The 26,935-nt window shown below is 39.9% G+C and overlaps 1 protein-coding gene across 9 annotated transcripts in view; it reads right to left on the bottom strand.

The window, feature by feature from the left end:
- The window catches only part of rbfox1 (RNA binding fox-1 homolog 1), a 271,780-nt gene that overhangs the window by 142,084 nt on the left and 102,761 nt on the right, over nucleotides 1–26,935 (bottom strand). The window contains exon 1 of one of the 9 annotated variants that reach the window (XM_083566541.1): nucleotides 23,477–23,634. The exons of 7 other annotated variants lie outside the window; for them this stretch is intronic. In XM_083566541.1, the coding sequence (XP_083422667.1) occupies nucleotides 23,477–23,494 (18 nt within the window). In that variant the 5' untranslated portion in view covers nucleotides 23,495–23,634. Of the gene's footprint in view, nucleotides 1–23,476; nucleotides 23,635–26,935 lie in introns of those variants that run through there. One more of the 9 variants, XM_083566536.1, reaches the window with a different exon arrangement.

Here is a 26,935-nt window from a genome sequence, read left to right as displayed (position 1 = left end):
CAAAAATGTGTTCTTATATATATATATATATATATATATATATATATATATATATATATATATATATAAATAATCTGAATGGTAAAATAGAGGTGTCCCTTTTTTATGCATGAACCATGACAAAAGTCTGCGCTTAACTGTAGGACAGGATGATTTCCTGTCATAATTTATATTAAAAGACTGCTTTACTCTGCCAGACAAGGACGCCCAACTCACGGGGCAGCTACTTATACAGAATGTTTTTGTTCATGCATGTTTTCTGTACAAGCCGGTTTACGCTGGTTGATAATGTAACGAGACTGAACGTAGCCGTTTTCTTTAATCTCGCATCAATCATTAGAGGATCGATCAGTTGTATATGCACATTATCCAACAATCTGTTGCAGAATTTAGCCAAGATTTTATTGTGATCTCAGGATTTACAAACAAACCAGGACCATCAGAACTAACATATTTCCATAACAACAAGTTCATATCTAGGGTCTGCCGTTTAGAACACAATCATTATTCCAGAAGTCAGCAGTCAGAGAGCTGGTGAATAATGCATACTTCCATCTAAAAAGTCGAAACCAATAAATGTTTTTTTTTCGCTGGAAGACAGATGGGGATGCTAATTTTAGCACGCATGGTTGAATTAAAAAAAAAAAACAGAAGGAAAAAAAAACTTTCTGAGCATAAAATCTGTTTGCACGAAATTAGACTTTGATCCGGAGGTGATCTGAAAACTACACGCATCCAAAATCTATTTCTAATATGTGCAATGACCTGACTCGACTTGACTCCATTAGAAAAAGACGATAAAGCCTGCAGGTAGGCGAAACGGCCCCGAGATCAATTGATGGAATAAACAAAGTAAATCTGCGCATACCAAAAATGAGCTGTTCTCCAATACAATCGTCAATTACCTCCTCCAGTTTAAATAACCACTGATGTGTACACAATACTTTGCCTTTTCTTTCTTTTTTTTTTTTCCTTCTCTGCATATTCGTTCAACTCCCACAGCTCATTAAAAGCCCTTCCATTTATTTGCTGTGTGCTCAGGTCCTTAAATCTGCCACAACATACGAAAGCAAGCCAATTTTGTTTCTTCCTGCAGTGTTAATAGAAGGCGCACGCTGCTTCCTCATTAATTATGGCGATGTGGAAGAAACATCCGGCACAAAATGGCTCGGAGAGAAACGTCTCATGAGCAGGACCCACACGCAGTGGGATGGACGAGGTTTTCACCATTCGCCTCGAGGTCACATCTGGACATCACGTTCCGATGAGACGTGTTAGATTCTCATCCCAGCAGTGTGAGGGTGAAGTTTTAGCCCTCTACTGAGATGACTTTATTTCTTTCTTTTTTCTTTTTTTATATTATAAATTGAACTCCGGACCGGTCATGTCGGCCAGCAGATGTTCTACATGCAGTGCGAAAGCACTGCTGAGTGACAATTTTCTTTGTGTGGTTCGTTAATTATTGTTTGTCATTATTGCAGCTATTTCAGTGGAAATTAAACCCTGCATTGCAGTTATAGCTTTGGAAAAAAATAATTAAATGTCAACATGACTGATTGCTGTTCACCCATACAGAGAATAAATAAGGAGTATTAGTAAATGTACTTACAGGTGCTATTTAGGACCCTACTTGATACGAACTTCAAGAAATTTAAAACCTTTACCTGCATATATCATTTATTATGTTGGTAAACCACACACATTCAATAGTAAGAGAGTTGCCTAAATATACTTTCTTGTATTACTAGAGATTTATTTAAAAAATTACCTACAGTAAAAATAAACCATATTTTAGGTCATTTTCCAGCCATATGTGGTTCTTCCCTAATTTTGTAGGCACACAATTGTATAGGACGTCTTTGGATGTGGCAAAATGGAATTTTCCCCTCACTTGAACGAAAAGACCCAAACCAGCATCACAATAACTGTGCACAAAGCCAGCTCCATAAAGATCTGCTTTACGTGTGCTGGAGTGGAACATCTCCTGCAATAAAGCTCTGCCCCTATTGAACACCTGTGAAATGAATGTGAACACTGACTGCACCCCAGGCCTCCTCACCTCACCTACATCAGTACCTGCCTTTACTAACACCCTTGTGGCAGAACAACAACATCTCACCAGAAGAGTGAAGGATTTTATAACAGGAAATGGGAACTAAATGTGGTATGTTAAAAAAACACATTACTAATCTTTGTTCAGGTGTCCACAAACTTTGTCTATAGAGTGTATACACCAATGTACAAATCTGAAATTAGTCAATGCTTCCTAATACTCAACTGCAGTAACTGACTGTACAGTATAACAGTATACAATGACTTTCCGGCATTTGGCAGACAACCTTATCCAGAGCAGTTAAGAGGTTAAGGGCCTTGTTCAAGGGCCCAGCAGTTGCAGCTTGGTGGTGCTGGGATTTGAACTCACGACCACACGAACACTTTAACCATTAAGCTACCACTTCCCTTGTAAAACAGTTTAACAATATACTTCTCTCAGGTATTATCATTATCACATTTTTTAAAGAATATAACTTTAGCAGAAACTTTTACATGTGCAATACTCTGCAGAAGATGAGAGAGAGAGAGAGAGAGAAAGAGAGAGAGAGAGAGAGAGAGAGAGAGAGAGAGAGAGAGAGAGAAAGAGAGAGAGAGAGAAAGAGAGAGAGAGAAATTAATAAGAACATTGACAGTGTTCAAGACCAGGAATTTCTTCAAAATGCCAAAGAAAAATATAATAATAACAAAGGAACATTGACATGGGTGGATTTAAAGCTGACTTGCAGTAATTATCCAGCTGCTGGGGCACCACAGTGGTACGGCCCAAAACGAGTGCCAATTACTAAACGCACCACAGAGAAGCCGTACCGTTACATGAGGCCAATGACAGAGCTCACGCTGGTTCACATCAACTCTATAAATGTTCCACTGGATAGGAAGCTGAGCATTAATATCTCAGAGGAAGTCACCTCCTGGATATGGATGAAATGTTTCCTTAATAGAAGCACTTGCCCTTGAACTTCCGAAAAGCAGTAAAAATATTGTTGCTTGCAAATCTGCTGCTGCGATCATAATACTGCCGCACTTCAGTAACTATAGAACTACAGATGTATTAAGGTATTAAAGTATTAAGGACGTAAGGACACAGGGGGCGACGCTTGTTCGAGAAGTGTTTTTCAGTTTTACATGATATGCATAATCATCTCGAGTGTCGAGACATTTTAGGTCTACCGCCGTTTAAGTTAATGCATCTTGTAAAATGTGTTTTTTATAAATGTAAATAAAATTGCCTTTGCTCATAAGGGTTTCATAAGCGAGTGTACCTCAAGCAAGGCTTCATAATGTGGTTAAGTGCTATTTTCTAGGACAGAACAAAATCCTGGACTATTCCTGTACTACACCCTGGAAACAACGCGATAAATCTGGTGAATCTTCTGGATTTCAGTTTGAATTGAATACGTAATTCATGTGTTTTCGGGATGGTGTTCTCTCGTTTGATTCTTAACCATTTATATTTACATTCTGATGCTTATGAAGTGCTGGATCAATACAACTGATCTGAATTTCACATACTGTTTTGGTTTATGTATAAACTTTTTTCTGGTCTAAAAACAAGAAGACTAACCCCAGTGGTGATAGGCTGGTTATCTAATTCCCTGCGATCATTTTTCAGCAAATCCCTGCCGTGCCATTAAATGAATCCGTAACACAGGGGTTTTAAGTGACCATTTAACCAAAAAAACAAACAAGAAAAAACACTGCTAGTTTTTATAAAATCAGATGACCGAGGTGTGTAACATAAGCAATTAATCGACTGGATCAACATTCCACATTTCCTTTCTTTTTAGCAGAAGCTCCTGAAGTCGTTTGCACTGTATTATCCCGGGACTTATTAACTCGCCGTATCGTCGCGGGCCCTCGTAGCGAGATAACCCTTAGCCAGCCTTATCACCTACAGCACAAAAGCGCCGCGATCCAATAGGCCTTCGTGTAATCCATCTCTGTCAGCCGCATTACCAAAATTACCTGTCACAAGAATCATGGTCCAGATCCTGTGATTAAAACACACACACACACACATAATTTGGGCACATGCCTGAAAAGTTTCTTGCTTCCCATACTTTTCCAGTTCTGTATTAATTGCTAATTATAAATTATAACACTGAAACTCGTTATGGAGGACAATGCAAGAGAACCTTCAGGAGAACCTTACAGACTGATGCAAAACAATTCATCAGTGTGTGTGTGTGTGTGTGTGTGTGTGTGTGTGTGTGTGTGTGTGTGTGTGTGTGTGTGTGTGTGTGTCATTAACAAGAGGTGTAAAGTTTGACCCGTGTTTGTAATTCACACTTGCACAGATGTTGTTTGTTCTCAATACAACCCATAGAGCTTCCAACTTCCAACAATTATACTAACAGAACACACACACACACACACACACACACACACACACACACACGCGCAGGCTTAAGCACGGTTTAAAATAGAAATGACAATGATACCACCGATTGAGAATGTTCCAGGGTGATAAATGTGTTAATATAAAAGTCTTTGGTGACGCTAATGAACTGGCTTCCGCTCCCGGCGTGTACAAATGAAACGTGGATGTCAGAGATCATCTCGCGCGAGCGCTTCTTTTAACACATACTTTAAAAGACACATATAACCTCGACCCGACTCGCAAATGTGCTCCGATCTCCACAAATTAATCCGCTTTCATCTTCCTCATCTCTTTCTGCTTATTGAAGAGGAAACTTTATCCAGGCTATGTTTAGAATAAAGGTTATTTATTGCACGTGTAACACGTTTTCTGAATTCTCGATTCTGATTGGTCAGAAGTTGTCAATATTTACAGATCAATAACAATCACATGAATCTGAGGGGAAAGAAGCTCTGTATAAATTAATAAAGATATAAAGTGGCTACAGTAGCTGATGAGGTGGAGTTTAGTTTATATATTAAAGGAAGGAGTCTCCAGTGTCAGAAGTAACTTTACAGGTTTGTCGTTTCTGGTAACATGCTAAAAATGTTTTCTTATAAATTTCTAGAGTAGGAAAAAGTGATGAGACTAAAGGTGAGAGAAAGACTTTATTTCAGGGACATTACAATAAATATAACTGTTAAAGAATAAAAAGCGTGTTACTATTTAGCACAATTAATGAGTACATTTCTGTATGAATAACCCACTTATGGATGCAAATTTAGGGGCGGGGCTACATTATGGGTTCTTTAGATCAAAACAGAAACCTGATATTGTTGTAGAATCACACATCTAGAAACGTCAAACTTTTGTACAAATTATTTGATCATCCAGGTATAAAAAACCCAAAACCTCATTCCAGCCACAAAAAAAAGCTAAAATCTTTTTAAATTAAAGCATTTAAATTGTTTAAAATATATATATTTTCTATCTAATACATATTGCACCGGGAATGATATAAACCTTACCGTTGAATACTGATAGGACAACCTATTTTGTATAATTTATGGAACAGACTCAATTATGTCACGTTTAACATTTTCTCAATATACATTTTGTGACTGACGAGAGTAAAAATATCACCTCGTCTTTACGGATTAAAGTTATATTCCACGCCTTTTCCACGCTGCCCATAATTCTGTTTAATACGCCGTGTCTGTCTTTTAGGGAAATGTATTCATAGTCACACAGCACTTTTTTTGTGAGGTTTGGATTTTGTTAGCAGACGGATGTGACTTTAAGAGACTGAGAGAAGGCACACACTGAGTGCTGGTTTTATTCATAATTCACCACGGTCTGGGGTTATCCATCTGCCTGGTTTAAATAGAAACGCTGCACCATTTGGGCAAGTACAAATATATATATATGTATATATATATATATATATATATATATATATATATATATATATATATATATATATATATATATATATATATATATATATACACACACACACACACAGTATTTGTGTGTGTGCGTGAAAAAGAGAGAGAGTCAAAGGGTCTTATCTGCATCCCATTTCTACACAAAATCGATTCCCTGTGCAGAATTTATAACCAAACACTACTTTCCCTTTGCTGTCTTATTTTATTAAATATTAAAGGGGGAGGTTGGGGGGGGAGGGGGGTTTAAGTATTGTCCAGAATTATAATTCCAACATGATGTGGTTAAAAAAAAAAAAGAGAACACACAAATAAATCTTCAAATAGAATCGTATTTAGAAACACTTCTTGGTTTATAGTTCTTGCCAGCACTACAACTGTACATTTCTACTGTGTGTTTCTATAGCAACAGCTATTGAGACATAACATTTTTAGGGGAGTAAGGAGAAGTTTATTCTACATTTACAAAAAGAGTCTCCAGCGTTAGTGCTTTGATACCCGGCACAGGAAAGCTATCTTTTCTGTTATTATTCTTATTTTCTATAAAGGAGAATGAATGATGGTTAATAGCTGCTAAACAATATAAAGAAAACAGGAAGTAACTGAATGGGTAGAAATCTAAACGTAATGATAAACATTAGGGGGGAAGTAGCCTGGTTAATGTTGTACAGATGTCTGTGACAGTTTGTACAATGAACATGAGGCTACAGGCAAACTACAGCAAACTACAGCAAATATTAGTTATATTTATCTACACATGTGTAAAGAAAGTGTATGTACCAAATATAAATAAAAAATTTAATAAAGTTAGTGCTGTTAAAATTAATTTGCATTAACGAGTTATTTCTGACAGCCATATAACGTCATATATATTAGCCATATATATTAGCATGAGGTACTTTTTTATTTAAAAAAATAAAAAAGGAAGATTGAGGTGTACAAGGAGAATGTATATCTTACAGTAGATGTGCAAAAATTATGCACATACTGTATACATGTGCAACTAAGTGCTATGGTATTAAGAGTTCTGAGAATTGGTTGAATACTGTCCATCACCACTGCAAACCGGAAAGGGCTCAGAGCCGATCCTTGACGCAGTTCCACCTCCAACCATTCTGTCGTTCCTTAATTCTGTCCACCTTGTCTAGATACATGTCCTTGAAATTTTAGTGCAAGTAATAAGCACAAAGGGATGTAAAATAAAATAAATACATTATTATAAAGGATGCTTTAGGTTTAAATCGAACCAGGCCACATGCTCCTGTAATCAAGCATGGTGTGAACGTTTGACTTTGCTGTAGTCCAGTCCAGGGCCGGGAACATAAGAGCATTATGAAACATCTGCGTCAGCGAGCTGCATTGGAGATGACAGTATGTCTTTCAGAGCAGGATAGCTGCCTGCTTAAAATATTTATAGCCCAACACACTATGTATGTATGTATGTATGTATGTATGTATGTATGTATCTATCTATCTATCTATCTATCTATCTATCTATCTATCTATCTATCTATCTATCTATCTATATATCTATATATATGTCTATACAGTACATGCTGCTGTATATTGCTCTAACAATGCACTTTCTGTTTATATCGTACAGTGTTTACTTTGGGCCGTAGTCCACCTGCTCTGAGCACAATGCATTACAATCACAGGCTACATAATAGCTTTAGGGCAAAAACGCAGGACAAGCGATCATTAACAGCAAGTTGGTTTTACACACACACACACACACACACACATACACGCACGTACACACACGAACACACACGAACACACACGAACACACATGAACACAAAAGAGCCATAATGCGATGTCATTATGCAACTAATCACCAACGTTTGCAGCTTAAAAATGGTTATTATTCATTTACGTTTCCATTCAGCGGGTTGTACCCAGTAGTAAAGCTCATTCTCTTATTGAAAAGCTCTCTTCCATTATCTCAGCCCTATTTCTTTTTTATCATTATACACAACGTTAATGGAACGATTCCCAAGGAATTGCTACAGATCGGACGATAGGGCTGAGGAAAATAGAGTGCAGATCCGCCGACGTGGGAGCTCCGATGGCGCTTTGTCATGATAAATAGGTTGGTAATGTACATGGCTCGTGGTGGAGGGATAGACGGAGCGTCCGTGTTTGCTCGTTCTCCTGCGATTTTGTCCTGTCCTCGGTCGTCTATTAAGGCCGCGCTCGACTTTTCACGAAGCTAATGACGTTCACTATTGTTTCAGAAGTTTCCTAGAAAAAACTATGTGTGTGTGCGTGTGTGTGTATTTGTGTAGGCTTTTATATCTAAACAGAGACCCAATGGCCCCATATGGATAAGAACATCTGAGGGAATAAGATTCAATACAATGACACATTATAGCTGACAAGTACAGTACTAAAATCTTTTGATATTTAGAACAATGTATTAACTACCTTTAAAAAATGTGGAGCTTTTTGTTGGTAGGAGTGATGTTGTGGAAACATTTAGCTGGTCCTCATAAAAAAGGGTAGTTATTTATGAATGTATGTCTGCTATTTATTAATAATCTCTTCTCGGGTTTCCTCGGGTTATGGCTACTGGACTGTGTCAATGGAAGGTCCTCTCAAGACTATTAAACAGGACAGAGGCATGTGTTTCTACGTCCCAATGAAGACCAAATGTCCCCATAAGAATAGAAATATCTATTTGTAATCCTGTGGGGACATATGGCAAGTGACTAAATTATGTCAATAAAAGGTCCATAGAAGGATTGTGTGTGTGTGTGTGTGTGTGTGTGTGTGTGTGTTGGAGGTTGGGAATAAGAGTTCTCTCAACTAGCTGAGAGAGAATAAAAGAAAGAGCGTGCAAGAGCGACTCACTCTACGTATTTGTGTGTGTGTGTGTGTGTGTGTGTGTGTGTGTGTTGGGAATGAGAGTTCTCTCAACTAGCTGAGAGAGAATAAAAGAAAGAGCGTGCAAGAGCGACTCACTCTGCGTATTTGTGTGTGTGTGTGTGTGTGTGTGTGTGTGTGTGTGTGTGTGTGTGTGTGTGTGTGTGTCTCACAGTGCTTTTGTTCACCGCACAGAACCTGTCAGCACAATTTTGCTAATATGCAAGCAAATCTATGGGAATGGTGCAGAGCAGAGGTCAGTGCTTATAATATAAATGACACCTTATTTTCCTGCACACACACTTTTCTTGTTTTTTGTTACACTACTACTCCATATGCTCGGGTGTAGTAGCCGAGAGGTGTAAGGCTAAATTGCAGTGTGTGTGTGTGTGTGTGTGTGTGTGTGTGTGTGTGTGTGTGTGTGTGTGTGAGGGAGCAGGAGTTTGTTTCACATTAATATTTCTGTGCATTAATTACCCAAGTGCCCCAGCTCCCTCACTAAATAATTTAATGTCATGTTTGATAGACCTCCCCCCCTCGCTAATTGCTAATTTGAGTGTCGATAATTTATTAGCGCTGTTTGATTGCTTTATGACTGCTAATGCAGTCACAACATGCTGTGTTCACACAATTTAAAAAACATTTTTTCAATCAATAATAAAGTGTGTTGCTTTTGCATTGCAGGGATCACCCCACCCCCCTCCCCCTCCCATTGCCCACTCTTCCAGTTGGGTATTATGTTGAATAATATGTTCCCCATTGGTTTTGCACTGAGGAGATGTTTCTCTCTGGTCACTCTGCCAAAATGTCCAGATCGGTGGAGGGCAGCAGTGGTGGTTGTCCTTCTGGAACTTTGTCCCGTCTCCAAACAGGATCTTCGGGGCTCATAGAGGCCATCGGGTTCTTGGTCAGCTCTCTTACTAAGGCCCTTCTCCCCCGATTGCTCAGTTTGGCAAGGTGACCAGCTCATGGAGGCCACCGTGATCTCAGAAATCTTCAATGCAGCAGCAGTTTTTTATCCTTCCCCAGATCTGTGCCTTGCAACAATTAGCTCTGTAGGCAGTTTCTTTGACCTCACGGCTTGGTTTTAGCTCTAATATGATTGTCAGCTATGAGGCCTACTATAGAGAGGTGGGTGCCTGTTCAAATCAAGTCTAATCAATAATCAATCCACAGGTAGACGTGAGGTCAGTAGACCTGGGGTGCAGTCAGGGTTCACATTCATCCTAAAGGTGTTCAGTAAGATAAGGTAAGGGCTCTATAGCAGACCACTAAAGATCGTCCATGATGCCTACCCATAGAGCTGGCTTTGTGCACAGGGGCAATGTCATGTGCTGGAACAGGTTTGGGTCTCCTAGTTACAGTCAAATTTAATTCTACCGCATCCAAAGAGCATACAGTTTGGGAAAGAACCACACTTTTGTGCATTATAGGGTAAATATAAATTGCTACTAAAATCCATTTTCCTTCCTGGTTGTACCACCACCAGGAGTTGACTACCTTTAATTTTATGCCCAGGAACATGTTGTTAAGCATTGTTACCTCAAGTTACTAATTTAAACTCATCTACCAGTGGATGAGCATTAAAAAGTGACTGAACCCAACTGTGCACCTTCTTGCTGTTTTGTTAAAACACACCATAACACGCTCTCTCTAAGCCCAGTTGAATCAATCTGCACAGAAATTACACATTTTATAACAATACATGACAAAAGGTCATTATTGAGGGGGAAAAACCCACGTTATTTGTCTAAATGTGGCTGAAAACGTGTCACTGTAATTAAGGCGTCACCTGCAGACACGACTTTTACACCTGCTCTGGAACGGAATTCTCATTATGGAAACGCTTGGAAGTGACGCATTCCTGTCACCCAAGTGTGTATCATGTCCAGCTCGTTATGACTATGTAGGCTGGTCACCTCTAGCACGCACGCACGCACGCACGCACACACACACACACACACACACGGTCCTAATGAGACTACGAGGTCCAATCTGGCTGCACATGAAAGCACGTCTTTGCTCAACAACCTGAAAACTGGCTTCGGAGACATTCCTTTCAAGATGTTCCTGCTTTGAACGATCCAAGGTTTTATCACGGCGGGATGACATTCCGTGTCGGCTTAAAGGAAAAGTCCGTCCTGAAATGCAGTAAAGGTGTTTATTTGGAAGTATCTGTCAAGCGCTAATTTGCCACTGCAGTTCCTGTGAGAAGTTAGAGGTTGTGACGCGACGTCATGTGATACACTGCTATCGTTACTGATGTGCGAAGTTACAATGCTATTTAAGAAAAAAGGGAAAATGTGTAAAACTGAACAATAGTAACTGCTGGAATCAATTGAAACAAGAGAGAAGTCCCCGAATGTAACGTAAGTATCAGTACAGAGTCGGCACGGATGGTTAGTGATCCACTTAACCATGAGTCTTGAGAAAGCTTTGGAAAGCATGAGCAGTGTGTACAGTTAAGAAAGTTGGCCAGAAAATACAAATACTGTATCCAAGTGGACGGCTTTGAGCAGGTGATATTATTTCCGGTAATGTCATAAAGTGAATGTCTCCGCTGTTATGAGTAAAAACGCTCTAACGCAGGTCTAAAACAAAACTGTCTTATATTATTATAAATCATTGGCAAACCTCGGCAGAATGCGCCACACATGGCCGCCGTTTGTTAAGCACGCCATTAACGCGAACGGGAGAGCAAACGAGGACGGATGATCATGAGCGCTTAAACATTCTGTTGCTTTGTTACTGAGAATGGATGATGCTAGAGGCGTTTTTTCTTTTCTTTTTCCCAGAATCGCTTTACTTTGCTCGAGACGTTGCTAAAAATGGAGGAGCGATATCACGAATGACCGAGGAATGCCTCCGCATGGCACGTCGCTCAATCGCAGGGTCTCGTGCGTTATAAATAAGTGCCTTTGCAATTTAAAGACTTTCTTTCAGGGCATGGTGTGTGCCGGTGTACAGTCTCTAGAGCTTATCCTTGGGGGCGAAAAAGCGAAATAAATCCCGCCTGCACTAGAAATTAACAATATGCAAGATTGTGTAAACATGTGGGAAGAATAAATGTCTTCCATTCACACTGGTGTGGAATTATATCTACATAGAGTTCGACAAGCATGAAGGCGACAGCGTGCAATGAATCAGGAAAGGCAGGACAATTGCTTTCAGGCCTTTTCAGGGGGTTTTTTTGTTTTTTTTTGTGCTCCGAAAATGCCAAACACAGCCTCGCATCAATAAAGGATTAGCCCTGCAGTGGCGACTGTAGGCCGCCTGAGCAAATAAACAACGGTTTATTCTGCACATTCTCTCGCTCTGCAGTCATCCAAACAATAACTCATTCCTGTGCCCGTCTGAGATGGCAGAGCATCGTGGGTACGAGTGACAGTGAGCAATGGAGCCAGAGGCGGCTCGGAAAAGCCGTGTTGTTATTATCTAACCAGAGCGATACGGTGCACCTTGAAGGGAAGACTCAGATCCAAGCGTCCCTATCTTTCCTCCAATTCCCCCGAGTGTGAAATCAGTCACCTATCTCTAAAACGCAAACCCTCCGGCCTCTTTATTCACATGAACGACAAAAGATTTGCTCCTACACCTCGTCCGGCGTCGTATCTATTACCGCTGATGTTAAAGGCATCATTCTTTTTTTTCCACCTTCCTTTTCGTCTCTTGCCTTCTCTCTATATGGGTTTCCTGTGCAACAGTCCGATCTGATGAAATCAATATCTGCCCCTTTACAGGCATTAAAAACCAGGCAGGCGGAGACTGCTGATACGACTCAGTCTTATCAGTGTAGGAAAAGCACCGCGCTAGGAGAAAAGTGAGAAGTGCTTCCTCCTCACCGACCCCTCCACCCTCTTGTTTTTTTTACACCATGACTCTGATCCTGAGTCCCGCGTACTCCTTTAAATACAGCGACATGAAAACGTTCACCTTGACTCGAATGATTTTCGTAATCAAACTGTTTTGGACGTATGCAACACCACAGAAATCATTAACTGTCTTCATACACTACCTGCCCAAATAAAAGTCACACAATTAAAAATTTCGTTGAAGTTTAGCTTTGATCTTTTGCTACGGCATCATTTCCATAATTCCACTAGATTTACTGAACCTGCGCAAATTTTGCTTCCGCAATGTCGCAAAATTTATTACCGTCCAGAGTAATTTTTTTTTCAAGATCTTGTATTGATGATGGGAGAGTCGGACCACTGAGCAAAGTCTTCCCCAGCACATCCCAAAGATGTGAAAATGACTCTCATGCTCCCTAAAACTCTCTTTCACAATTTGAGCCTGAAGAATCCTGACATCGTCATTTTGGAATCTGTCCGTGCCATCAGGACGTCAGCTGACCTCATTCTTTGGGCACATAATGTTGCTGAACCGAGACATGACCAACTGCAGCAACCCTAGATCATAGCACTGCCCCCACAGGCTTGTATAATAGGCACTAGGCATGATTGGTGCATCAGTTTATCCACCTCTCTTCTTACCCTGATGCACCAATCACTTTGAAACAGGGTAAATCTGGACTCATCAGATCACATGGCCTTCTTCCATTGTTCCAGAGTCCAATCTTTATGCTCCCTAGCTAATTGGAGCCTTTTTTCCGATTAGCCTCACTAATAAGTGGCTTTTTTAAAGCTACATATCTGTTTAGTCCCAATCCCTTGAGTTCCCTTCACATTGTGCGTTCAGTACTTTCACTATCAAACACAGCCGTGAGTTCTTCTGTTGTTTTTTTACATATTGTTTTCACCAATTGTTTGAGTGATCGCCGATCAAGATCACTCAAGAGTTTTTTCCCCACCACATTTCTTCCCGAAGATGATGTTCCCCACTATCCTTCCAGTTTTTAATACTGCGTTGGACAGTTCTTAACCCAGCGATCTGTTTTCTTTAATTGATGCATGCCAATAATTTGACTCTTCCAAAACAGATTAACTTCTTTTCCATGACCTTTGTTTGTTTAAGAAATATGAAGCTACTCACTGCATCAGTTAAATCATGTGTTGCCACCTGAAACATAATCATCCATGCAGTAATTATCCAGTGGCAGGATCTTACATATTTGCTTAGTTAAATCCAGGTGGTGACTATGTTTTTGGATGGGCAGTGTATACGCATTCACATTCTGTAACAATCAAAAAGGACATCCAAATCCTCCAAACACACAGGAATCACTGTCTAATTATAAATATACACTAGACTATAGCTACTGTTTAAAACATTTGAAATACAGGATTTGGAGAGTAATGTAGTAATATCAGGATGTTTTTAATATCAGATTTTGCCAAAAAGAAAAAAAAATTGGGGGGAAAAAGGAAAAAAAATTACAAACATATAGGAATAAAATGCCAAATAAAAAAATACAATAAGGATTTGTCTGCCATTCTCTGCATTTAATCAATGTTCTGACCAGTGAATAAAATAAAAAAAAGCCTCATATATCACAATATAACTAAAAAGCGCAAAAAAAAAAAAAAACCCTCACACATTTTTATAAACCAAATGTCAAATGTTGAAATTCAATGAAATATGCAAATTAGCAGAATACCACGCTTTAAATAAGCATATAAACTAATTTAAGGAGTACCGCATTTGAAACATTTGACTGTGTTTTAACTTGGTGCCTGCCAGGTCATAGGTGAAAAAATGACCATGCATCAGGTTTAATAAAATACAAGTTGTTAATGAACTTGTAAATAATTCATAGAATAATTTTCTGATGCTGGAGTGATTAAGGTTCAGTGCTGTTACATGGGGATGACACTATTTTAAAAAAGTACATCTTTAAAACTAATTTGTCACTGATGCACCTGTATCACTTGTTAAAGATCCAGAGAACATCTACAATAAAAATCTCGCAAAATTGACACTTTCCCTGAGTGAAAGATAATCGCTATCAGATCCTGTACAATCTCCTAAACCTGATCTTATTTTGTGTTTTGAGGGTTTTCTGGTGAAATAAAATGAAAGAAAAACACCACATTAATATTAAAAAAAAGAACGAAATTTGGACGAAATCCCAAACAGAATCTCATCACGCTATATTGAGGAACTCCTGATGAGATGCACTGAGGCTCCAGTCTACATTTGGGACCCTGCGAGTGCCACTCGTATCCCTGCAGTGGAGAGCTACGAAGCGCACACTTCAATTCCACGCTGCTAATTAAAAACGTTAATCTGGAGACATTAGGGGTCAGGCGGGGTTAAGTCACTAGAACTGTAGTTCACTTCGGGGACAGTATCTCTGGACGAAAGCGAACTTCATGATTAATCCCTTAAATTCTTCAGAGGTTTGGGTGGAGGGTCAGCAATTAAATTAACAACTACAAAGTTCGAAGGTGATCATGGAAGGAAGCGTCATCTTTATACAGGTTTGTACAGTTTCTCTGAATTATTACAGAGAAACAAACTACACTTTCTGTGATATATTAATGAAACACTGTGTTTAAAAAGTATTTTATGAACTTATTTTTATCTCTTAAAAAAGCCATGAAGGATCAGATGCAGCTTCAAAAAACGTATAGTTACAGTGTCCATTAATGTTCAACATCTCCTTATAAAATCAGAATCCACTGTGTAGTGGTGGTTTGGTTCATCATTATTCACTGGTAACTGGATGATTTATAGCACATTAATAAAGGTTTATAAGGGATTCATTAATTAGAGTTAATAAAAATGTTTACAAGGATTCATGTTTCTCACTGGACTGACATTTTCTAGTCGCCTTGAGCCTTTGAAGCGTTCGATCGTGCTCGGTGATCTCCATACCCAACAGCTTGACAAACAACATTCAGAACACGCTGGGTCGTCACCAGGGCCGTAAAAGATCTGGTTGGGGTTTCTTTTCGTTTTGTTTTTTATGGTCGAAGGGAAGCATTCGATATTAAACCAAGCCTCAGAACTGGTGAAGAGGACTGGAGGTGATTGCTCTGGCTGGTGCTGATATTTGTAGATAAATGCCATGTCCCTGGAGGTTCTGCCTGCCGTGAATTATTAGCAAAGCTTCATTGATCTCCATCAAAATCACAATAATCTCCGGTTTTCATCCAGGTCTTTACCGGATGCTCTGCTGCAACTGTTATCACAAAGGTGTTTTCCCATCCCTTCTTTGTGTGTGTGTGTGTGTGTTTGTGCGCGCCGTGGGGGGGGTGCTGCACTAAGGTGATTTCCTTCCATCCTTTGCAGTGTGTGTGTGTGTGTGTGTGTGTGTGTGTGTGTGTGTGTGTGTGTGTGTGTGTGTGTGTGGGAGAGAGAGTGTGCGCGGTGTATTGGTTTTATAGGCTCAATAAAAAGACTAAAGCCCCCTGCATGACTGCAAAGCTCTGCACCATATGTGGACAAACTCGATTCCTTTTACGGTGATGAATACTGATATAATAAAGACGTGTTTATGGAAGAGCTTCTCCATTTTTTATTTTATTTTTTTATGCTGGAGAATTTCATTACCGAGTCCATGGCCGTTGCGGGTCGCACTCGAGCGTAACGGAGTGATGCACAGTGCTTGGACGATAAAGATAAATATTCAGCTATCATTCGATGATGATGTATTTATATCGGAAAAAATACAATCTTAATATTCGTAGTAGTGCTTATAGAATCACGTTATATCAGAAAGACTATGCATTGCAAATCAGGAAAGATGAACACCAATGCAAAAGATTCGATGTTTGTGAAATTGAAAAATATCTCCAAACATAAACGAGTTTCGCCTCCTTTAAAAGGCGCCGAAAGCCGACCTGTCGTTACCGCGGTGCCACGTAGCAATCAAATGCTAAAACACAGTTAGCTCTTGTCAGTCATCGATGCCAAAACCCTTGTCATTTTGAGACGCTGAGCAGGTAATCACCAAATAAACAGAGAACAACATGGCAAGAAGGAAATGTAATATCGGACAGGCAGGACCGAAACCTCCCAGGACGCGGTGCGAAACAGCGGAATCAAATAAGATCGCCTTCTTGTGACACGGGCCTTGTTCCTTCTTGCTCCGGTGCATGCTGGGATAGAAAGTGGGGTCAGGAAGGCTGTCTCTCGCTCTCGATTTGTGAGCTGTAATGAAATGCAGCAGCCCTGCTTGTCACAGGTCAGCGAGCCGTCTTGCACTGCAAATGCCAAGCCCATTCGTTATGAAAATGCTATGCATTGATTTGTCATATGCCGCAAAGCTCTGTCGAGAGGGGCCATTTTTAAATCTGCGCCGTGCCGACCGTGGCGTTACCATTAATACCTTTCACACTGGCTGAGATTAGAGAGTATTAGAGTAGCATGAATAACATGGTGCTGGAATTAAAAACAGAATAACAAACCAGTTGTAATGCAATCGTTTAGGTTCTATATATATATATATATATATATATATATATATATATATATATATATATATATATACATACACACACACACACACACACACACACACACACACACACACACACACACACACACACACAGTATCACACAAAAGTGTGTGCACCCCTCACATTTCAGCAACCATTTTAGTATAATCTTCTCAAGGTACAATACTATAGAAATGACACTTGGATATATTTTAGAGTGTGCAGTTTGTAGATCAGTGCAGATTTACTGTCCTCTGAAAATAACTCAACCTACAACCATTATTGTCCTCATAACCTGCAACAAAAGTAAGTACACCCGCAGTGAACATGTCAAAACTGTGTCCAAAGTGTCAGTATTTTATGTGAGCACCGTTGTTATCCAGCACTGCTTTAATCCTTCTGGGTATGGAATTCACCAGAGCTGCACAGGTTGTTGCTGGGATCCTGTTCATTATTACACCAGTATCATTATGCATCGGTCAAGTTACCACTCCATGTAAGCCATGCGTTATGTCAGAGCCATAACATAGCACATGACAGTACTTAGTGTACTTCCTACAGTATAAACATAAGGAAAATGTGACATAAGGTGCATGGCATAAAACGTTAATAACAGCTGTTATTAACCAAAGTGCACGTTATGTAAGCTAAATTATAATCACTGCCTATTAATGGTTATGACAAGTACATGATAATTACAGACTTGTAATGCAGAGTTCACGTATTGCCATGTACCTCACTCTATTGATAGATTCGTGGTTAAAGAATTGAAGTTTGGCACAGAAGATCATGAGTTCAAATCCCAGCCATACCAAGCTGTCACTCTTGGGCCCCTGAGCAAGGCTCTTGACCGTATGGCTGTTCAGTTGTATAAATGAGATAAATGTATGTTGCTCTGGATAAGGGCGTCTGTCAAATGCCGCAGATATAATTAAAAATATGTTTATATATAATCTGATGTTATGACAGCATATAACAGCCACATGCTTGTTCTTTATAGTCAGTGTAAATGCATTCTAAATGCTCCAAGATAACAATGCTGCATTAGCATTATGTTACAACAGTCGTGTCACCTGTCAGGGTTATAATTAAATGCCATTGTGCTGCATAACACTTTTATAACATGTAATAACCAGGGCCTGAGCAGCATCTCTAAATACACTACGTAATAAAATGCCTGTTGGAAAGTGGCAGCTCAGTGGATAAGATATCAGACTTCTGATCGGAAGGTCATGGGTTCAAATCCCAGCACCACTGAGCGGCCACTGAGCAAGGCCCTTAACCCTCAACTGCTCAGCTGTAGAACTGAGACAACTGTAACTCGCTATTTTATGGGGCATCTCCCATGTGCCCTCATTTAAATGTAAATGTTGATGCAAGTGTTAATCGCTGGAATAACAGCTGTCAACAGAAATACCCTAAACATTTGAGTTATAAGAAAAACTAGCAAGTGGAATAACGTAACATTGCGGTAATTATCATTACACATAACGTATTAATATTTCACTGCATTTCATTGACTTGTACTCTGCACAAATGACAATAAAGTTGAATCAAATCTAAAAACAATTACGACAATTCCCTGACATGCTTACAACCTGATTATACCAGTCTTATAATGTTTCCTCCACCTCCACCATTATCTGAACCCAACCTCATGTTATAAACTTTCTTTTTTAGCACTTCGTATGCTTTGATGACAGATTACGCAATGTTGCAATATCATGATTATTTAACTATTGTTTAAACACAGGTCATGCGTAATGACATGTCAGCCTGTGCCACTGAATTTCCTGCTACTTATGCTAATTCTCATGCGATCCTCATCTGCTTTATAGCACATTTATGACGCTTTATATCCTAATCGATAGTTTGATGCTGGACAAAAGCTGTCTCAATGTTTCAGTTAGAACAATTTCACTGCAAATGAACTGAAAATATGAGAGCATGTCATTAGGAATGTTATAGAAATGGCTGGGAAAATAGATGTTACTGCAGGATGAGTAATACAACATGAGCATTTAGACTTTAGATCTTCAAAGTCATATACAATGAATTTAAACATTTTCCTGAATTAGCTGCTGGTGTTAGCCGATAGACAACCAGAGCAATTTTAGCTTAGTGTCTAAAATCCGACTCACACGTTACAAAAGTAAGGATGCCAAGGTTCATGAAGGCAATATCTCGAAAAAAAGAAAAATAACAAATTCCAAACAAACGAAACACACACACACACACACACAACCTCACATGTGTGTCACGCTTCCTGCATGGAATATAATCGAGGGCGACCTTTATCAATCAATTGAATAAACTGCTTTCAGAGCATCCATTGAAAGCCAACTCTGAGCAGGAGGTGCTTTCGCAAGCACTTTTTTTTTCCAGGGAGCAGGGGCAGCTGAAGATGAGAGAGAAGCAATACCGTCAGGCTGGCCAGTTTGGATGGTGTTTCTGCTGCATCAATTTATTGGCCAAAACCACAATCCAACTGGAGCAGGTCCAACTGACAATAGAGCAGAAAAAAAAAAAAAAAAGAGCGAGAACGCTAATGCAACACTTTTTCACTTTTTAAGAGGGTGAGATTTAAGGGTAATGGACAGGGTGTCATGGGTATGATTTTCTCTTTCATGAAACGTACAGCAACAAAACTCCAGGATAAAATTTGATCCTGCGACAGAGGACCGGTAACTTTAAGCTACTGTATGGACAAAGCAACAATGATGTAATGTGTGAATGAATGCAACAGGACAAGAGTGAGGTAAAAAAAAACTAAAATGAAAAATGTAGTTCATCATTTAGAAGCAGGTTGAAAGAAGGGGGAAGTGAAATCTGTATTAACAACCTAATAACTGTCAGGCGCAAACACGATTAGGCCAAACTCGTCAAAACATTAGCAGACAGACCAAAAAACAATTTCAAATCCTCACAAAAAAAATTGCACAAAAATAAATTGCGTAAAAAAGAAAATGCTGAGATAATAACAACCAAATGCCACATGATAAACAAGAATAATACATAATCCAGAAACAAGCATGATTATAAAAATGGACATACCCAGAAAGAGAAAAACAGGATTTCTCCCAACATAACAATAAAAATAAAGACTTGATGAGTCACACAATAAACACACATTCGTTAGATGCTCAACACATAGTAGGTGTGCACATTAAAGAGACAGTCATAGAGCAATACCCATGCCAACATATTAAGAACCACAAAAAGGCATAAGAAACCATAACACTATCAAATGCACACGTTTGTTTGTGAAATTTGTAAAAAAATCTTCTTATTCATTTTTTAAAAATATTTATTGTAGAATATCTTATTGATCCCATAAGGAAATTGTAATTTCTTCGCATATCCTAGTGATGTAAGAAGCTGGGGTCCGAGCGCAAGGTTATCCATGGAGCACAGAGGGCTAAGGGATTTGCTCAAGGGCCCCCAAAAGTGGCAGCTTGGCGATCCTGGGGCTTGGACCCCCGACCTTCTGATCAGTAACCCAGAGCCTTAATCTCTGACCTACCACCTCCCTGACCTATGCAAATTAGGCAAAAAAAAAAAATCAACAAATCCAAACGATTGGCTTAAGTGATTCTATTGCCCAATCATGTGGCTTGTGTGATTCAACATTTGAAAACTACCTTTGACGACACCATTGTTTCAGAAAGAAAGAAAGTGCTTTATACCTTAACAGCACAGTGAAATCCTTTTTTCGCATACTGTATCTGAGTGATGTTAGGAAGCTGAGAGGTCAGAGTGCAGGTTTAGCCATAATACAGCACACCTGGAGCACAGAGGGTTAAGAGCCCTGAAAATGCCAGTGGCTTTAACCCCCAACCTTCCAATCAGTAACCTGTTGTAGATCAGAGCCTTGACCACTGATCTACAACTTCCCTATTAGACAATAAACATTATAAAGTGACATAATAATAGTGAATAATAGAAGCTTGGACAGAAGTACAGAGATTGTTGGTGCTTCTGATGGCTAATACAGTTCTCATCTTGCTAACAGTTAAAAATAAAGCGTCACCTTGTAGCATGTACTGTAAATCAACTGATTTGACACTAAATATTGCGTTATCCGAATAGTGCTTTAACAGCTATATTGCTAAAAACAAGACACTGTACACATCCACAGCACAACACCACGTTTTATATCAAATAAAATAATTCCTAATTAAAATAAATTCCCAAACATGTTTCTAACGACGTCTTACCAAGAAAACTACCATCTGTAGAAGTAAGAAAACTCAACGTTCCATGCTATATTCCTAACAGGAGCATGTAGGAGGCTTCTGGTTGATCCACTGCAGCATAAAAAAAACCTCCTCGCAAGTAATAACAGCTTTCCGAAGAGCATGAATTGTTTGGGACGCGCTCTCAACGTGAAGAGCCAGGGTGCTTTTGTAATGTTGTGATAAGGAATAATCTCCTGCAGCCAGATGATGCACCAGAAGTTGAGAGGGTGACTCAGGTCGCCCTAAAATCATGCTCATCTAAATAAATCCTCTGGTTCCAGTTAAACAAAGTAGGAGAGCGTAAAAAAGTGCGATAGTCAGATTTACTCGAGAGGTCAGGGGGAAAAAATACAAATAAAAAACACTTCACATTGCACATTAGTGTTCCTTTCAGCAAAGAACGAGGGAGAGGGGAGGTGGTATTTGCTTTTTGAACATCCCAATCCACAGAAGCTGTTATGATACCCTCCACTCTTCTTGGAAGATGTTATACTAGATTTTGTGGAGATTTGTGCTCTTTCAGCTACACTGGTGTTAGTGAAGGCAGGTACTGATGTAGATGAGAAGGTGAGGAGGCCTGGGGTGCAGTCAGCGTTCACATTTATCCCAAAAGTGTTCAATAGGATTGAAGATCTATAGCAAGAGATTTTCCACTCCATCCCAAGTAAATTATGGAGCACCATTTCATCCTCCCACATCCAAAGATGTCCTGAAAGTTCCTGAAAAGTCCTGAAGCATCGTATTGCACTTATAGCACAGAAATCTAGCAAAACGAACCATTTCTTATTAATTAAAGAAGAACAAAATGTCGGTTTATAGTTAAAAGTGTGTATAGAGTGTAAAACCTTTTTTTTTTTACATTCCTGTGTTACTCCATTCCAACAAGAACGTTCTTATAAAGCCACCAGAGCTGCTGTTCTAGAAAAAGATTCCACTTCTGACCAATCAGAATCCAGGATGAACTAAAACAAAGCTGAGGATTTATTATCGGGTCATGATTTTAAAACTTTGAGTCTGTAAGTGCTGTTTTGTTCAAACGAACGAGGGAAAAAAAGGAACAGAGTGATATCTGCTCCTCGAGGGAAATTTCAGCCTCTTTCTGCGGCGTCTATTCCTTCAAGACGGTCCACGTTTCAATTAAACATTCAATATTCATCACTTTAATATCAAAGATTCAATTCGCTGTAGTTACACCAGAAGGCAATCAGAGAGAGAGAGAGAGAGAGAGAGAGAGAGAGAGAGAGAGAGAGAGAGAGAGAGAGAGAGAGAGAGAGAGAGAGAGAGAGATTCTCAGAAATGTTCTTAAAGCAGTGGGGGAGTTTTTTTATATAATATACTCTATATACCCTGTATGAATGTCATTATTGCTCATGATACGTATGCATGCTGGATTAATGGATTACATCAGGAAAGTGATGTAAAAAAAAAAAAAAAAACATTAAATAAAAAAATGAACAAGAAATAAAAATAATTAAACTTATTAATACGAATCACTTTTTACCACACAAACATCTATAGAATGAATCCTTTATAAGAAACTCCAGAGCTTTTCAATAACAAGTTTGTTAAATAATCTTTTTCACAACTAGAAATGATTCCAGGGAGCACAATTGCCACAATTCTCTCATTACTTTAGTCACTCAAACTGCCCGTTAGATTACGAGCGGTTAAAAGGAGATTAATTTCCTGATAAAACCGCACAGTGGGGACGCTTCAAATTTATAGCGCGGGCAATTAAGTGCAGCGAAGTCTTTCCTTTGTCTCGGACTGATTCCGAAGCGATAATGGCAGGTGAAGAGGAAGATAATGAGCGGGCCAGGACACACTCGTGCGCTTTAGAACGCTCAAAACAAGAGTTCCTGTGTTTCCGGCTGTCTTTATGCGTCACACTTGACTTGTCTTACAGATTCTGACTTTTTTTTTGGTTGTGAGACGAAATCATATTTTAGGAGTTCGATGGAAAGTGACTCGAGATCTTTCAGCATCAGATTTCTAATCCTGACTATAAACAAACCAACACAAAACTCAGAATAGTGCAGAATACAGGAACTGCACACACACACACACACACACACACACACACACACACACACACACACACACACACACACACACTGTATACGCAAACGCAGCATCTTGAAAAAAACAGGATGTAGACAAATGTTACATACCCACAGATACATCATCATCTTGAGCGAGGGGGTCAGGTGCACTCGTTTGACGAAAGCGACGCAGAGTCTCCCAAGTTCTAAAATCCGTCCTGCTTCTCCCAGTCCTGTTCTTCTCGTCTATAATTTAGAGAAATCGCTCTGGAGCGCTTATTAGGAGCACGCTCTGAGAAAAAAAAAGAAGGAACGTGATCTTCACCGAGGGAGAAGAAAAACAAAAAAAAGATGCTTCTAGTAGATCTCTTGGTGGCGGTGTTTTTTTTGGGTTTTTTTTCCTTCACTGTGTATCGGTCTGACTCTCGCTCTCGCGCTCACAATCCGTAGCTCGGGCAACAAATCTTGACATGAGCGTTTAATGAGAAGATCCGTGCGCAGAGGAAGTCCGGCAAAAGTGCCCTTGCAAAGTAACAGAGAGAACGAGAGACAGAGAGAGAGAGAGAGAGAGAGAGAGAGAGAGAGGGAGAGAGAGAGAGAGAGAAAGAAAGAGAGAGAGAGAGAGAGAGAGAGAGAGAGAGAGAGAGAGAGAGAGAGAGAGATAGATAGAGAAAGAAAGAGAGAGAGAGAGAGAGAGAGAGAGAGAGAGAGAGAGAGAGAGAGAGAGAGAGAGAGAGATAGAGAAAGAAAGAGAGAGAGAGAGAGAGAGAGAGAGAGAGAGAGAGAGAGAGAGAGAGAGAGAGAGAGAGAGAGAGAGAGGCGGGGGTGGACAGGGAGGGGTGGGGTGATGGTGAGAGGCTTTTCCAATACGCACACACACACACACACACACACACACACACACACACACACACACACTGCTGGAGGAAAAACAGGCAGTGCAGAAGATGGTGTGAGGAGCAAACGCCAAGACGATGATGCCTTAACTTACAAAAATAAAATTATAATTTTTTTCTATCTAGATTTTATCTTATGTTCAATGTGATGGTTTTTACATGTAACCTGCCATCTGAATACAAAAGGCTAGAGAAAACACACTCCAGGCTCAAATGTGCTGTGCAAAAAAGAAAAAAAAGCTGTAGTCTGTGTTAAACACACCTGACTTCTGCCTAGACTCTTTCTCTCTCTCTCTCTCTCTCTCTCTCTCTCTCTCTCTCTCTCTCTCTCTCTCTCTTTTCTCCTCTTTTAGGATGCCAAGGCCTTCCCGCTCGTCTGCCTCTGCCTCTGACGCACTCGCTCTCTCGTTCTTGGACTTTCCTACAGCCATCTACTGACACCGAATCAGTACTGCCACGCCATTCTTTCACGCGTAAATCCGACGAACAAACATCGCGACTCCTTCACTTATTACTCCGCTTCAGCTCGTGGTCACGAAGCCACTTCAATCCCAACACCGTTCCCTCTGGCATCTGGTAGAAACCTCGTGAGGACGAGGGAATGGAAATATACGTTCGGAAATAGAACCGGACAGGACAGGATATTGCAAACTGATGCAACAATCTCTGTTTTTGTCTTAAGTTATTTCATAGTTAGGAGCAACTGGAAATATCCGTGCACTTGCATCGGCTTCACATCAGACATCAGAGCTCGAACAAACTAATACGGAGCGAGGAAGTTGGAGAGAGAGAGTTATTGACTGATCCCAAGATTAACCTCAGGGATAAGGGTGCTTAATTTAAGACTGGGCAAAGATTGCGGGAGATCACCATCGCAGCCCCTCTACGGAGCATTGAACACTTTCAGCAATCCGGTCTCATGGCGCCGGATTTCTGAAGCGTCAGCTGGTATGGAAAGCTGTAGATGGTGAAGGTGTGAGTGTGAGGTGAGGTCAGGGCTGCGAAAGGAGTGTTCTTTCATCATTATTACAAAACTAATGGTGAATATCATACATAACATGGAAAAAGAGTGTTTTTAGGAGATAAAGATGATTATTTCCGAGAAGCATCAATAGGAAGAGTCATTTCTAAACCATTAAAGCAGATCAATTTACTCCATATACTTGCATATTGTGAAAACAAAGCTTAGTTACATAAGATGGATTTTGGCACCAAGTCAAATTCAATTTAGTTGTTTGGTTTTTTTTTCATCATTTCCATCCTGAAGCTCTGTGACGCCCAGAATTTTGCTCCATTTGCTAATGTTTGACCTTGGTTTAGAAGGTTGTGGTTTTAAATTCCACCACCAGGCTGACACTGCTGGGCCCCTGAGCAAGGCCCTTAACTCTCAACTGCTCAGTTTTATGAATGAGATAGTTATAACTAACATTTGAGAAGAACACATGCCAAATGCATAAACGTTAAAAATCATCAAAACAGCGTACAAAATCAGTACGGCGATATTTCAGCTTGATTATTGTTTGGATGCACAGCATGTGATTGTGCAGGAATAGGTGTACACAAGAGCAGTTCTTATCTACACAATGCACCACAACAGTACTAATCGCACTAATTACAGATGTTCCATGTTCTATAGTAGACAACACCTATCACTTACGGCACTCTCTGACACTGTTGCTTGCTTCAATTAAACCACACAGACTACTGTTTTCATAAGGTTCAGCGTTCAGTGTTGTTTTCTCTTCACTCTTGTACACATTTATGCTGTAATGACATATATATATATATCTCACTTTCTGGGTCTGGTTCCTCTTCATGATTATTTTTCCTTTCATGGTTCTTCCTCACCATGGTCTAGAAAAGCTTTTTAAAAAAGAATCTAAATCTAGATCTGTATTCTTGTAAAGCTACATGTAAAAGCATTTTTAGAAATAAAACACTTTCAAGGGTGGAATTTTGTTAGCTGGTTATTACTCTGTAATCGGAGTTTGTTGAAAAATGATACGGACGAGATTTTAACGCTTAAAGCATGATTCCTTATAACCTGATGGTCCCTACAGAGAAGGTGAATGTTGTTTGTGTTTCCTTCCCGAGAAGCACTTAACCTGTAGTGGCCTGTAAAACCCGAGCACATCACAGTAAGTAGAAAAGTGACCGTAAGCGTCGATCCGGCAGCAGGCGTCTGAAGGAAAAGGGGCAGCAATTATGAAATTGCAAGCAGAAAGGACGGCTCATTACCGAGACTGCATAGCTCTCAGCTTAATTGGACGGCGTGTCTGAGCGTCATATCCCAATCACGACTATTGATCGTGTTGATCCGTGGCAAGGTGCGAGCGAACCCGAGACATTGTGACACAGTGTTAAACCTCTGGAGGGCCGACCAAAAGGCTCGATAAAGGTGAGAAATGATTTGTCCAGGTTGTTTTTTTTTTGCTTTTCCGATTTGCTGGAGAGGATTGGTTGCGAATAAAAAGCCCATTTGTGATCTTCCTGATCCGCTTGCCCGCTCTAATTTCCAGAAAGTTCAGATCATTAAAAGCAAATAAACAAGCCAGCGCAGGCTGCAGGAATTAGAATGATCACGGCGTATGAGCGCCAGCATCAGACACATTAATCATCCCATGGCGTTCAGACTCAAAATCCCTCAACAAACCATGATAAATTACAGAGAGGTTTGGAGGAACAGAATGTT

The sequence above is a fragment of the Silurus aristotelis genome (assembly GCF_946808225.1).
Source record: "Silurus aristotelis genome assembly, chromosome: 17".
Lineage (NCBI taxonomy): Eukaryota > Metazoa > Chordata > Actinopteri > Siluriformes > Siluridae > Silurus > Silurus aristotelis.
The sequence above is the reverse complement of the archived record's forward strand: the minus strand, read 5'-3'. Positions and strand labels throughout refer to the sequence as shown.